This window comes from Diadema antillarum, unplaced genomic scaffold (assembly GCF_040938485.1).
Source record: "Diadema antillarum isolate AM-2024a unplaced genomic scaffold, OU_Dant_1.0 seq00000932_RagTag, whole genome shotgun sequence".
Lineage (NCBI taxonomy): Eukaryota > Metazoa > Echinodermata > Echinoidea > Diadematoida > Diadematidae > Diadema > Diadema antillarum.
The window spans coordinates 450,578-466,030 of NW_027271783.1; the positions used below are offsets into that span (position 1 = coordinate 450,578).

The window sequence follows — 15,453 nt, forward strand, 5'->3', positions numbered from 1 at the left end:
AATGGTCCTCTCATCAACTCATCCACTGCATGCACTGCATGCCACTGCTGGCACTGTGCACTGGGACACTGAATGTCACTGGTGATATGTTCAGCTGCAGTGAGTGCATCGTGCAGTTTTGTCAGATGTCTAACGTGCAGTTATATAGTTCCATTTGACTGCTTCACCTGCTAATACCGTACGATTTTCTTCTAGCTCACACCTTCTGTTGGGTGCTGATTGATCTCCAGTAGCCCCGCCCCCTCTTTTGTACCACGTTAAATCGGGTTTGTTTTTGTTTTTGAGGATACCATAGTGTTCGCGTCGTTTGCCAAGACAACGCTTTTTTTCTCGATTGCAAGGTCCTCTCATTTTACCCTCTACCAGCGGTCTTTCTGCATTGAGCTTCGAGCTAGGTGGCTGGAATGAACCAGAACCAATGAGCATTTCAATCTGACCATTATGCCTCGCAATTCGTTACGAATCATCGTAGATCTTAGCATCGAAGCGGTAAGTAAAGTTGAGTTTTGTACCCTTCTTGTTAGTCAGTCCAACCTACTCAAAATGGTGTTACACACAGGATACAACGTTGAATTGAAAGTTAATTTATGCATTTAGGATCCTAAATATCACCCACTGTAAAATGGTGTAAGCATGGTAAAGATGAGTAAAATGGGCCTGTAATTGTATGTATGAGATTATTACATCCAACAAAATTTAGTCAGTAGCTAGATACCTTAACTTAGCTTCTTTTGCTGTGATTGTATTTGTATTCCACAATTGTCAATACAATAGCAATGACCAATACTTATCTACTTCTACTTCTATGGTGCTTCTCATCAAAGCCTGTTCAGCAACTGGATGAATCTAACGTTAGATTCTAATCACATGCACATCCATGACTCATGAGGCATGAATCCATGATGATAAGTGTGAAAGACTCGAGTCAAAGTGATGATGACTTTGCAGCTTTGTCAACTAACAATACCCCTATTGAATTCTAGATCTAGGATTAGGAAACTAGAAGTACGGTACTTGGAGAGCGTAGACCTCTGCCAAGCAACTCATTTCCACTCACGCAGTCCTACACGCATGCTGAAAACAGCCCAATTTAAAAAGAAGTCTTTTGTTTATGTCATCAAATCGACAGTTCCGGATCCTGCTGCGCAGCGCTGAATTGACTCTTGAGCAGAACATGCGCCTTTACTAGGGTTATAATGCATTTAGAAGGTCTACATTGTTTAAGCCTTTGATTTCATAACTTTTTTACTTTCATGTGCCAATGAAAGTAGCCCATATGCTTTGTTTAGAATTAAATGTGAAGCTAAATGGAGTAACCCTTTACTGTGTAATTATACTTTGATTCATGTTCAGGTTACCTGCCCTGGTGTTATACTGAAAGACCGTGAAGATGTCTACCTCAGCATCTGCATGCTTGGCTACCAGAAGAGGACCTTGTGTCTTCCGCCATTCTTTCCACTCCTGTTTCATCAAAAGTTCCGATTTGAGAGGGTAAGTCTGCAAGTGTAGAGAGCTGCTAGCATCTATTTTGTATTGATCATTGTCATTCATAGATCAGTGATACTGAGTTTTTAGAAACTTGGAAAAAGTTGGATTACCCAAAATGTGCAACATTTTGTCCTTCCTCATGTGCCGTATTTGACCATTTCGCTAAGTTGGTGTGATAAGTTTCTTGGAGAATGATGTTGTGGACCAAAGCAACCTGAAAAGGAATATCGTCAGTCTAATAAGGACAAGGAAGAAGCATGCTTTGTTTAATTTTACTTGGTTTTTCATTTTCTTTTTCTTTCATGACTACCATTTCACGAATGTGTCATGCCCATTTGTCATAGAAAAGTCTGTTCTCATGGATACAGCATAATATGCATAATTTTGAAGTGAACTAGAATTGGCACATGATTCATGACAACTTATCATCAATGTTTCAGACTTTTATGAACTGTGGAGATCCAGCCCATCTGGTACACCTGCTCCAGTATGAAGATGTCTTGATCGAGCTCATACAGCTGAATGAAGACTACAGCCAGGATGGGACGGTCCTAGCCCTCTACCAAGTCTCCGCCCGAGATTTCCTCTACCCGGAGGACTCGTTGCTTCCATCCTATGCTGAGTCTGATCGAGAAATACTCATGCAGAAGAAAATTTGGTTCAGTGTAAGTGAATACGATTCCCGGTATTTGTAGCTTTTTCTTTTTCTATTCTGCAAATTGTAGAGCAATGGTCCCCCCCCCCAAAAAAAAATAAATAAATAAAAAAAATAAAAAAAATAAAAAAAAATTAAAAAAAATAAATAAAGAGAGAGAGAGAGAGAAAAGAGAAATCCTTTTGTTTTGTTCAAATTTTGATTTTTAAAAAAAAAGTATATTGAATTCCTTTACTTCCTTTTTATATCATTATCTCGCTATCAACATGTAGGACCTTATTACGCATCCAACTTGAGAAAATGCTGCTCATTTGTCTGCTCTGTTTTCAATCTGTTGATAAAAAGAAGTAGCCATCTGCAAGATATGCAGTGCTACCATGAGCGTACCCACCTCCACTAGTTGTTTGAAAGGAGTATCAACACATATGCCCACCTTGGTACCAGTCCATGGATTTCCAGTATATATCTTTAAAAAAAAAAAAGGGAAAAAAAAGATATTATGAAATTATCTTTCATCATTTCTAATCTCTTCCCATTGCATTCTTTGTCTTTCCTTGATGTGTCATTGTGTATTTCAGGGCATTTCACCCAAACTTGAGTTTTCTTGCAAGACAAGCATAGTGGACACATCCACTCCAGCCATAGACTTCTACCGAGATCGGGTGGCTGAGAGGCAAGACTTGGCTGAAGACTTTGTCACTGTAACCCCTCTCAGGAGATCCTTGAGGAAAAAGAAGAAAAGGTATTTTTTAATGAATGTCTCTGTAGCATTGCAATAACAAAGAAAATTGATGCTTATGGAGTCTTTCAGTCCTTTCTATTTTTCTCCCTCTCATGTGTCTCTTTGATGAAAGTTTGATAAAACTTTATATGAGTAAAATTGTCATTTAGTGGTAAACATTTTGTGGTGAATTCCACACAGGGAGATGTTTCAGTGGTGTTCATTAGCTCAGTCTACGACCATCACTAGACTAAAATTATATGTGTTCTTCAAGAGTTGTCATGTCAGTGAACATGGAATCCATTTCCTTTCAAATCTCAGCCCCTCCCCCAAAGGTGGGCATGTTAGGTTGATAGATGCTGCACTATTGATGAAACCTGAACTGTACAGCTTTCCGGGGTCACTTACTTTGTTTTGCTGTATCCAGTTCTTTGTCCGTAATTTATAGTACGTTTCCTTGTTCCTTGTGAAGGGAAATGGGTTGTATAATACACTAGATTGTTTGATGTTTCTGTGCTTCTATTAAATTGTTATTTCAAATTTGTTTTAATGTTTAAAACAGTGTGGATAAATGGAGATGAATATTAAAGTTATCAATAGGATTGCAAGCCTCTGTGCCTCAGTTCCAGGAAGGACATGATTTAATTGCTGTTGTCAGGACAAGCATTCTTTGACAATTTCACTGCACATATTCATCTCCTGTTACCACCTTTCCAGATTTACCTTGCATGCTCCATTGATGTGAAATTTTGTCTGCTTATAGAAACAAGAGTTACGAGGCACCCACGATATCTTCCACCATGAAAGCCAGTCGCCTCAGCTCCGGGGACTTGGAGGATCGTCCGCCATTCATCGTGAAGAGGGTGAGGACGGCTGATGTTTTCTTGATGTTGCGCTCTGTAGCAGGCATCACAGTACATGACGAATGCTGGATATTGATAACATATTGGCCTTGAAGGAGACACCAGAATTTATTGCCCAAGATAGGACCACATTACATGAATTGAAGAGGAGGGCAATGCAGTTTTGAGTCTTTTGAAAATGGCCAGCCATTATCATTCGCCATTCTCCATTATCACTCTTACTTGTGCAAGTACACCTGACATACTGACCTGAGTTTGCTGCTTCCTGTCTTATTTACCGCACTCACACAGTTCATCTTCACTCTGATGCCCTGTTGAGGCGTTATATCATTATCACATGTTATGTGCAAAGTGTGATTGCCTCCATCGTTAGAATAAAAAGATTTGCGCTCATAAAATGTACTACTGACAGTGTATCTTTTCATCACAAATTAATGTTGGTTAACCCAGCCCACTATCGAGACATTTTCCTTCTGTTATCGTTATTTATAGAAAGACTCCCACAACCGCGCTACCTCACCATCCAGAGCCTCATCTCCGTCACCACGGCGACCTGCATCAGCCCCACCCACACGTCCCCGTACTCCCATCTCCTTCAGGACAGGTCCCCCAGGGATTACAGGAAATACTTCTGGTATTGTTCTTGGTCTCTCTATACTTACCCTTTTAATCTATCTTTCTTTTTTCTTTTTTTTTATGCCTCCGCCACGAAGTGGTGCCGGAGGCATTATGTTTTCGGGTTGTCCGTCCGTCGGTCCGTCCGTCCTTCCGTCCGTCCGTAATGAATTTTGTGGACAAGGTAACTATCAAAACCTGTTGAGGTATCCTAATGAAACTTGGCATGTATGTGTATTAAGGGGTGAAGTTGTGCCTATCAACTTTTGGGTGCACATGCTCAAGGTCAAAGGACAAAAGGTCAAGGTCAAATACATAAAATTTCACTATTTCCACCATATCTATAGAATGCCTGAAGATATTTTCTTGAAACTTAGTGTATACATGTATTACCCAATTAAGATTCTCTGGTGAAAGTTTGGGTCATGAGGTCAAAGGTCAAAGGTCAAAAGGTCAGGGTCAAATACATAAAATTTCACTATTTCCACCATATCTGTTGAATGCCTGAAGATATTTTCTTGAAACTAAGTGTATACATGTATTACCCAATTAAGATTCTCTGGTGAAAGTTTGGGTCATGAGGTCATAGGTCAAAGGTCAAAAGGTCAAGTAAAAATATTAAAACTTCTTTTTTTTCTCCGTACATTTACCGTGGAGAATTGTTCAAGGTATCTTCATGGAACATATGTACTGACTGGAAGTGATTATCTAGAGAATGTAGGGTTCATGGGGTCAAAGGTCAGGGGTCAAAGGTCAAGTGCAACACTTCAAAATTTTACTATTTCCCTCATATTTATGCAATGCCAGCAGGGTTATGTTTTTTTTTACACTTGGTGTATGCATGTGTAACCTAATAGAAATTCTCTGGAAAGTTTTTTTTTCTTCTTTTTTTGCCTCAAAGGTCAAAAGGTCAAAGATCAAGTGAAAGTGCTGAACTAACTTTTTCCTCCATATCTCGGAAGTGGCTCAAGTTATCTTGAAACTTAGTACATATTATGCATGTTCTACCTGAAAGTGATTATCTTGTGAATTTTAGGATCAAGGGCCAGACGAAAATGGTAACAATTTACTATTCAATTCAGAAATTGCACTTTTTCTCCACACCTGTACCTTGAAAATTACTCAATGCCTAAATGTATGAATGGGTCAAAGTCAAGTTAAAGTCCTTAAATCCCTAGATACATGCTCTCCTATTCATCCAATTAAACCTAGGTCAAGGAAGGTGAACATTCAACACATTTGTGACAAACTTGTCATTTCAATATTTTGCCAATTTTGTGAAAATGTAATCACACATTGTCCACATGTACTATCTAGACCTCTTGGGAAAATCATGCATTATGGCGGAGGCATACCAGTCGCCAAAGCGACATTTCTAGTTTTGTTTTTTTTTTGGGGGGGGGGGAGGCATCACTGGCGTAGCCAGGGGGGGGGGCGATGGGGGCGGTTGCCCCCCCTAAGATTTGGACCGGGGATTTGGGAGGCGGAAAAAAAAAATGCGTGTATACTGTATGCATGCACATGAAGCGGGTCTCCTTTGCAACCTTTCATCAAATAAGATATTTTTTTGAATATTTCACTCAAAGTGTGCACCAGATCGTTGAATTTCAATTCAAAATATGCAAAATCTCTCGTGCTTGGGAGGGGGATACCCCCTCCCAAACCCTCCCCCTCTGTGCCTCTTTCCCTAGCTTAGTACACTTTTTAGATTTGCAAAAAAATTATGAATAATTCTGAGTGCACAAGACTTATCACTTATATTCCGAAAACTCAAGGTTACCTCATATATAAGGGGAGTTTCCCCTTTTAATCGACCCTTTCCTCCCTCAGTCCCCCCCCCCCATCAGTTTTTTTTTTTTTTTTTTGTGATTTCCCAAATGTTGATTCCATTAAATATGCGTATACGAGATATCTCAATTTCAACCTTAAAAAGGCAAAAGCTCCATCGGAAGGGAAGGGCGGAGATAACACTCGCCCACGCCTTCTTCCTGCTCGCCCGCCCCTCCCCCCCCCCCCCCCCCTCCCCTTCCGCCATGCATAGAAGTAGACTGTGGCTATATACCCAGATCGCTTTATTTCAATTCTAAAAACGCAAAAGCTCCGCGAGCGGGAGGGGAAATCCCCCTTCCCCTAAGCTCTACCTCACTAGACTTTATACATACACACAGATGGTGCACATTCGGAATAAGAGCTAAATTCCGTGATTGTAACACTTCGATGAAAAAGTATTGCACCAAAAATGTGCACCAGATCGCTGAATTTCAGGTCTGAAAACGCAAAATCACGTTCGTGTGGGAGGGGATATGCCCCTATCTACACCCTCGTGTGCATGCTTTTTCTGTTTGATTGCTGAACAGACAGCGTTCATGATATTCAGTGTAAGAATTAATACAAGAAGATTATTTAAATGATACCATTTTATAGGCAAATTGTTCAATAATAATCTACATCAAAATACACTGCTACCAAACAAATGTTACTGTTTCACGTCGATAAAACGTGCAAAAACATGCATCAAATTGCACCATTTGCAACATCAAAATGCAAAAAGTTCTTACCGTGGGAGGGGGGACACCCCCCTCCCACACCCTCCCCTCCCCCTCGCTCGCTCCGGTCGCTCGGGTTCAGTCGCGTTCATGATATTCAGTGAAAAGAATTGATACTAGAGTGTATTTAAATGATACCATTTTATAGGCAAATTGTTCAATAATAATCTACACTAAAATATGCTGCAACCTTAAACAAGTGGGACTGTTTCACGTCGATAAAACGCGCAAAAACATGCATCAAATTGCACCATTTACAACATCATAATACAAAAAGTTCTTACCGTGGGAGGGGGGACACCCCCCTCCCACACCCTCCCCCCCTCGCTCGCTCCTCTCGCTCGGGCTCGGTCGCTTCGCTCCCTCGCAGACTAACCGCCCCCCCTAAGATGAAATCCTGGCTACGCCGTTGGGAGGCATACATGTTGGCATTATACTTCATGAGTCATATTTCTGTTCTTTCTATTCTCCATCAGTGACTGATGAAGAGATAAAGTTTCTATGTTGCGTGCCTTTTTTTATATCATTTGTAAATTGCAGATATTGTCACAGTGATGGTCCATGTTCAAAGAGATTAAAGGGACTGTACAGTAATGGTTGAGGTGTGGATTCATGTTTTGAACATTCCTAAGTGAGATAATGAGAAACCTCTTATGAAATATGAAAGAGCATGTAATTTTAAGAAGGATTCAACGTTTATTTGATGAAAATTGGTTTTCAAATGGCTGAGATACCCAAAAAAGTAATAATGATAAAAGGTGACAGGCCACGCCTTTTATTATGATTTCTTTTTTTCACCTTGTTTTTGGATATCTCAGCCATTTCAAAACCGAATTTCATCAAATAAACTTTTGATACCCCTTAGAATTGCATGCTCTTTGACATTTGATAGAGTGGTTTCTGAATATCTCGCAAAACGTTAAAAGCTAAATCCTTACCTCAACCAGAACTGTACACACTCTTTAAGGAAGAGAAGGAAAGAAAGAAATACAAAGGGAAACAATGTGTGTGTGTGTGTGGGGGGGGGGGGGGGGGTGGGGGGAGGTGAATTTGAGCATATCGGGGCAAATCTATCCCTTATGATCAGTGAGCAGCACTTACTGATGCGTGTGATGAGGAATATTCATATTTTAAAAGTATTTCATAGGATTATGTGAAATGTTCCATGCACATAATCCAACACTTAGCGTGTTTATTGGAAGTGTTGTGTTCATATTCTTTTCTACTCAAATGACTCACAGGGTAATGATTGGATGAGATCAACAATTTTAACTGATTGACTGATGGCTTTGCCTCTTTTGTTCTTCATCTCTCAACTATAAAAGTTTGACTCCATTGTCAAGTCATTTTCAAAATTTTACCTATATTTCTTTTACTTGCAGAATATATCTCTGAGGCTGACTGCAGAATATGCAGGATCTACCAGCGCTACTTTGGACGTCGCTACTGGGGCCACAAGAAGTATTATCACCCGCATAATGGAATAAAGTTCCAAACTTCTGAGGTATATACATTTCAATTTCAATTTCAATTTCAATTTTATTTTTGTATTTCTCGATGGAAAATATCTGGTATATAACAAAATATAATAATACAGAATGTCCAGCTTGGATATACATGAAGAGATAGGAATACAAAAATAATACATTACGGTCGATGTGTCATTTTCAATCAAGGTAAAGGATGCAAAGAGAAATACGATGGAACCTACTAAAAAGCAAAGTTTGTTGAGTGTAGTCCCAACAAAGGCCTAGTGAGGGGAACAGGATGAGGAGCATGGGTACAATTAAGACCAAAAGTAAGGATAAACAAAAGAGAATGACTATTAATACTCGGGGCACAGAAGATTCTTCTCACATGTATTTATGTGTGTGATAAAATGAGAACAAGTATAAAAACCTCATGTAATATACTGCAAGCAAGTAACAGTTTTTGTATTCTATCAGAGATTGCTTGATCTGTAGATGTAATTGGAGTGTGAAGAAGAAAAAAAATACATATATATTTGCCAAAGAGAACCCCACTGAAGAACTATTCTTTTGATGGTCATTAAAAGGTGTAGTTTGGGTGAAAAGGAGGAGAAGGGAGGTTTGCATTTGATAGGTATTTTAGGCCCATTGGGTGTCCTTTGTTTTAAGTTGTTTATATCAATTTTTGTTGTTTCCTTGTGTGTTTCATGATAATTTTATACATGTACAATGTAAGAAGTGATATGATATCAAATTAAACAAACTAGAAAAAAAAAAAGGAAAAGCATTTAAGTGTTTTTATGAACTGTTATGCATTTTAACTTTATTTCTGCCCTAAATTAAATTTTATTGCCTTTGTTCTGTGGCAGGAGTTATGCCTACATTTGTATCATATATATATATATATACAACTCTTTTAAAAAATTTTCATCTTTAACCCATTGAGGATGATTCCTGAGTATACTCAGGCAGGTGTCTATGGGAAATGCGTGTTGTAGCAAAAACAGCCCATCCTCCACGGGTTAAGCAGTCATCCAGTCACATGACTAGGTATCACATGCCTGATGTCTTTTCATTGTTCTTTTATCCTGTCTTCTGATCCGTTGTCGTTTTTCGAATCAGCCTGTAAGGGATGATGTCAGGGATGAAGAACTTGAAAGGATCCTCAATGAAAGAGCAGCGGCAAATGACTTCAGTGACAGCACAGATGGTGAGAGCTTCTCTGTTGTGCATGTCATTTTAATGTCCTTGTATATCTGTTGTAAAAAAATTAGCGCTGTATTCTTGACATTATTGCCTGCTAGTATCAAAGTTTTGTTTTGTCACAATTGTTGTTGTTGCTTTTTTAAGGGTGAGGGGAGAGGATTATAGTACTCTCAATGTACTTCATAGCATGATCTACTCAGACATTATTGCATTCTTTTTATTTGAAAACATGGCAATATTAAACAAAATAGATGTATACAGGCTATACCACAAAACAGAAATGTCTTCTCTTTTTTTTTAAAAATCTTACCTTTAATAGCATGTTTTAACAATTTTACTGCCGGTAAATGTACAGGAGACATTTTGCTGATTATGACTCTACTAAGATAGCTACATGTTTAACATGATTTGAGCATGTCCAAAGAATCAATGTTATTTAAACAACTCTCTGCTGGGTTCTGTTGAAATACAGATCTCATAGATACCATGAATGGGCTTTCAGTGGTCGGCCATGTTATTCCGGGGTCTGAGGTGGAATACGCCCGCCTGCCACACTCTCCTCGACTCTCCCGCTCACGCTCCAGAACCCGCTCTCGCTCTGCCAGTCCCTCGAGGCGATACAGCAGCCCCCGTTCCCGTTCCCTGAGCCCCGTGCTGGTGAAGTCACCGCTCCGAGAGAGGGTGGGGTCACGACCCGGCTCCCCCACCCATGCTGATGTTATCCACCATCGCGTCCGCAGGGCTCTGCATAAAAATTATGTGAGTTCCATCTTAATAAGTTATTATTGTCCCAGAGTCAAAGGATCTGTTTTTATATCATCTGGCAGCAATTAGTCCTTAAGCACTGATGGATTTGTTTCAATATCAACCTTTACTCACTAAAAAAAAGATAAAAACAAAATAAAATGTAAGTTTCACACAATACTTTATACTTTGGTACAAAGCTTTGTTATAAAAAGTAGTCATGTATTCATGGAGATTAACCCATTTAGGACGGTTTGATTTTGCTACAATACACATTTCCCATAGACAACTACCTGAGTATACTCAGGACTCGTCCTCAATGGGTTAAGAGACTGAGAAACAAACATACATTGTAGGTCCCACACATTATTACCACATGCCATACTCCACATCACAAAAACACACGGACCCAAACATGCAAGGGTTGCAATTATGATGGGATTAGATTTAACCCTAACTAGGCTGGGCTAGGTAGTTGATAGAGCCGGGGGGGGGGGGGGGGGGCCCTCCCAGCCCCCCCCTCCAGATCTCGGCCGTCGACCGCGCGATCGCAACGAAAATTGGCACACACATTGCCTGTGATGTAATCTAATATACCATGAAGTTAATTTTTCAAAAAATCATCATTTATGCTAAATTATGCTAATTTATGCATGATGATGCATAAAATCAGACTATTTGGTTTAAATCACAAAATAAAGCTCAAAACAGGCACATTTTTTGTGTAAATATTCTTTTTAGTGTCCTTTGCAAATGTAGTAAAAAAAATTGTGATATCAGAAAAAAATTCTTAAGTATTTTATTGTTTTTTTGAATTTCTTACGTATTTCTTTGTTTTTTCGACTTTATGTTTTTCATTGTTTTTTCGATGAAATTTGTCCGCGACATCGCTCCAAACAAGAAAGTATGTTATTCATTGATTTTAATCAATAAAACACCAAAATAATCATGCTTTTATGAAATTTGCCAGTATAAGCACAGTTTGCATTGAAATTGTACACGAATTAACGTTTTTGAGCAATTTTTGGTCTGACATGCATGTACATATTTATGCGTAACTTCAGAACCGGGTGTCGCAAATTTGGTGTCAAAAGATGCGGGAGACTCGACAGAAAAAAGTCATGAAACGTCGCGGCGATAGCTTTTTGCGATTGCGATTCATCGCGCGGAACGTCGACGGGGGGGGGGGGGGGGGGGGGGGAGCCTCGGAGGCCCCCCCGGCCTAGTTAGGGTTAAAGGGTTTTGATAGGAAATATGGCATTGGAGGGTGAACGCTCACAAATTCATGTCACTGTGCAGTCCATTGTAACAATGTCTATTAAAATTCTCCTTCATTGCATCACCCTTTTGATTATTTTCTTGATATTTTGGTCAGGGAAATTTGAAAATATCAACCAATAAATGAACGTATGACTGTTGTTTTCACAAATATGATAAGGATGCATTCCTGACAATGCAAATATTTGCATTTCTTCAGTTGAAATTAACAAAGGAAGATTTGTCTTGCTTTTATTTTTTGTTTTGTTTGTTTTTGCTGTATTTTCTTGTTCATGTAGACACAAGGTGCATTGCTTTAATTTGAATATCCGTCTTTGTAAGGTTGACAAATTCTTCGAGTGAATTGGCAGACTTTAAGAGACACCTAATGTCCTTGTGCATAGTCTATAGTGGGCAACTTTGGTTAAGAATACTCTGAGGGAAGGATTCCTTTATGTATCAGTGCTGTATGAATCTGCCTTGCAATCATATTGAATGGAGTAGTTGTTGAGTTGAATAAAATCTATCCTTTTGCTTGCCTGATAATTGATTGACTGCCTAGAACACATCGCTTACCGTGATAAATGCTGATGATTCTCTCCAATCGGTTTGTTTTTAATAACTGATAGAAAATATGCAAATCTGCTGTCTGTAATTCATTTTTCCTCCAAATGAAATATTACTCCTATCTTTGTGTTATGCATTAGTTCCATCACTGAAAACAATTGGTTTTTTGTTTTTTTTGAAGTTTTTTTTCTTCAAACTTTAGATGATTGTTCTAGTAATGCTTATGGCCCAGTTGTAAGTTTTACTCACACCCTTGTTCAAGTTTGTCCCATCAAAGCAGCTAAAAAAACTCAAAGTAGCAACTTTACAACCCATCCCCAGGCTGAATGGGAATAATGTAGAACAATGTGGGAGGGGGGGGGGGGGGGGCTGGAGGCAAGATTAACGTTTTCTGTGCCAGGGGCATTGGACAGTTTGTACAATGCTACGGGGTTTTTGTGCCAATCAATACTCAAAGTACCTACACAAAGGGTTAATGGGTTAATGGCTGGCTCGGTGCTTTTATGATGTTATGCTATAAAAGCAGCTTTATTCCATCATTTTCTTTAAATTGCATGTGAATATTTCAGTTATCTGATGACTCTGATGATTCTGTGACCTCGGAGGAAGCACTTGGTGCCCTCAGGTCATCTCTTAATGGTGGCTCCCTTCGAAACCTTGACTCGAGGTACAGCTCCCTCTATTGACCAACGTTGGTTCATGCACGTTTCTTTGAGGTTTGTTTTCACTTATGAGTTTTGTCTTCTTTGTGTTACTAAATTTTGTTTTTTATCATTCCTTCTTTACTTTCTCTGTTATTGAATTCACTCAATTTTCTTCTGTACTTCCTGTTCACGTTAAAAGAATATTCAGCATGTTATTTCCATTGTATTATATGCCACTTAACAAATACTAAACAGCTTTGGAATTTGGTGTTGCTTGCACAATACTTAATTTCATATTATAACTGTTATTACAAAATCAACACCTATATCAGTAACATTTGTTTACCTATATGTACCACCACACATTTAACATAAAATATCAATTCAAGTGCATCTGTGCATGTAAGATCACAACAGGTTAATTGTCCAGCTAAAGTTGACATATTCACTTGTCAGTATATGCTATTTCATAGATTTGTTTTGAAGCCGTCTCAAATTTAACTTTCTCAAACTGATTCTCAAAGTTCTTTGATGTCAAGCACTTTGTTATAATTTGTGTTCAACCCTGTATCAGAACCACGTGAAGTGTCCCTTATAGATTGTTTCTATGCACACACCCATCCCTTTCTCAATTGACTTATTTTGTGCTAGAATGAAAAGGCTTTTCATAATTGAGTACATGCATTGTGTATTTATATGTATCACAAATTTTGTTTGTCTTTGCATTTCAATTCTTTTGCCATGGAGAAATATTAGAGCAATCTTGTCCTTGCTTTGCAAGTCTGTCCAATCATGTACAGATATTCCATTTATACATCAGAGTGCTGTGTCTGGCATATCACCACTTGGTTAGAGTAGGTGATTGAAGATAGTCAAATTAGGGATCAGGCGTCTTTGTTGATTATGAAAGAATGGGGTATAACACCACTTGAAATCACCAAATACTAGCAAAGCAGAAAAAAAACCCTGAAAACTGAAAACACCACCATGAATGATGAAGTTAGCATAACAGACATGTCAAGATGAAATATGACATAAGCGGCGAGCAACTGACCAAGACATATCCATACCTCCCAACCATTCTGAAATTGGGGGAAAGAATCTGAATTTTGACCATTGCCAGCTTTTGTTTCAATGGGAAATTCCTATTTTTCTTGATAACTTTACAACACACTCCTGTGGGAACTGCTCTTTCTTTCCTTCTTTTGAGCCAAATCATCCCTATTTCTCGATCAGTCAGAAAGGTTGGGAGGTCTGCATATCTATCTACATTTGGATATCTGATTTTAATGTGTGTAGATTTTAGATTGTTTTTAATATAATGCCAATATTTTGGGAGGAAACTTGGCAATCAACCTGTATGTGTCTGCACATTGCAAATGATAACCCTGATTCTTGAGCCACCGGCAAAACATTGCTTTTGTGTTTTTTTTAAGGCTTTTTTTTTCTATATAAGTTCAAATCTTCCTTGATACAACCGGCATGATAGACATATAAAACAGACTCCTTCCAATCCACCATCTTTGTTTCTAGATGTGTCTCACGGCCGTTGTTCAGGACAGTGGCGGATCCAGAGGGGGGCGCAACCGGCGCACGCCCCCCCCTTTATTTTTCGTTAAAAACAAAAGAAATAAAAAGACAAAATATGAAATGAAACCTGGAAGTGGCACCAGAAATATTAGTCACGCCCCCCTTTACAGAATTCCTGGATCCGCCCCTGCAGGAGAAGTGTCTGATTGGGATACTGTATACGCTATATATTTCGCGGGGGTTTTATTTTCGCGAATTTCGCGAGTCGGGAGCTATTCGCGAAATTAACAACACGCGAAAATATTACCTTCCAAAATGAATCCCTTGCCTTGATGATACGAACATTTCAGTACTAGAATACCATGTCATGGCTTACCGAACGGACCATACTGGCTAAGCTTGTTTACGCATGTCCACGTCTACTTACGAATACTGTAGAGAGCCAATCCATTATCGCAAGGGGACCACTCGTCAGAAATCTAGCGCGATGGACTTAACCACTTAAAAAATGTTGAACTTTAACTTACTAGTTCGCAGAGTTTGGCAAGTCTTTTTCATGCAGTGTATAACTATCATTCTTATATGCTAGTAAGTTGAAAATTCACACTTTCATTGCCACTTCATATTTTCTCTGGTCCCCCAATCGCGAATTTAACCACTCGCGAAAATGTGTGAGAGCGGCAATTCGCGAAAATTTATGTACGCGAAAATTATAGCGTATACAGTATCTTTTTTGTATTTTGTGTGTTTCTGACACAGCGTGACCTCTCACCTCGACGACGGCCACTACTTGTCTAACAGGAGTGCGGAGCTGACGGGAAAGAGCCACCGGGAACTGTTTGAGGACTCCATGTCCAGGATCTATCGCAGGCTGCACAGAAACCTCAAGGCAAAGCCGCATTTATGACATAAAAATTCCACATCATGATATTACACAAAGGCATTATTTTGGTGCTTGACATATCTGAGTGGCATCTCTCAAATTTCTGATATTATGCTAGCAGGTAAAAAACAAGAAGAAGAGAACATCAGCAACCACAAGACAATGAAAGGGCGATGTGATCAATGTAATCGTTATCCCAGGCAAGACAAGGATTTAGGCAAACCAAAGTATTTTCGGAACTCTACGTTTTCTTTCGTAGCCACTT

General features: G+C 39.1%; 1 protein-coding gene across 1 annotated transcript; it reads left to right on the plus strand.

Moving 5' to 3' along the window:
- The first annotated feature begins 441 nt into the window (after nucleotides 1–441).
- On the plus strand, nucleotides 442–15,212 carry LOC139741497 (spermatogenesis-associated protein 6-like). The gene is made up of 11 exons (XM_071652080.1): nucleotides 442–489; nucleotides 1,354–1,491; nucleotides 1,929–2,153; nucleotides 2,722–2,885; nucleotides 3,628–3,727; nucleotides 4,220–4,361; nucleotides 8,271–8,392; nucleotides 9,480–9,567; nucleotides 10,036–10,322; nucleotides 12,701–12,798; nucleotides 15,065–15,212. The coding sequence occupies exons 1-11, from the start codon at nucleotides 442–444 to the stop codon at nucleotides 15,210–15,212; spliced, it is 1,560 nt and encodes a 519-aa protein (XP_071508181.1).
- Nucleotides 15,213–15,453: the final 241 nt, after the last annotated feature.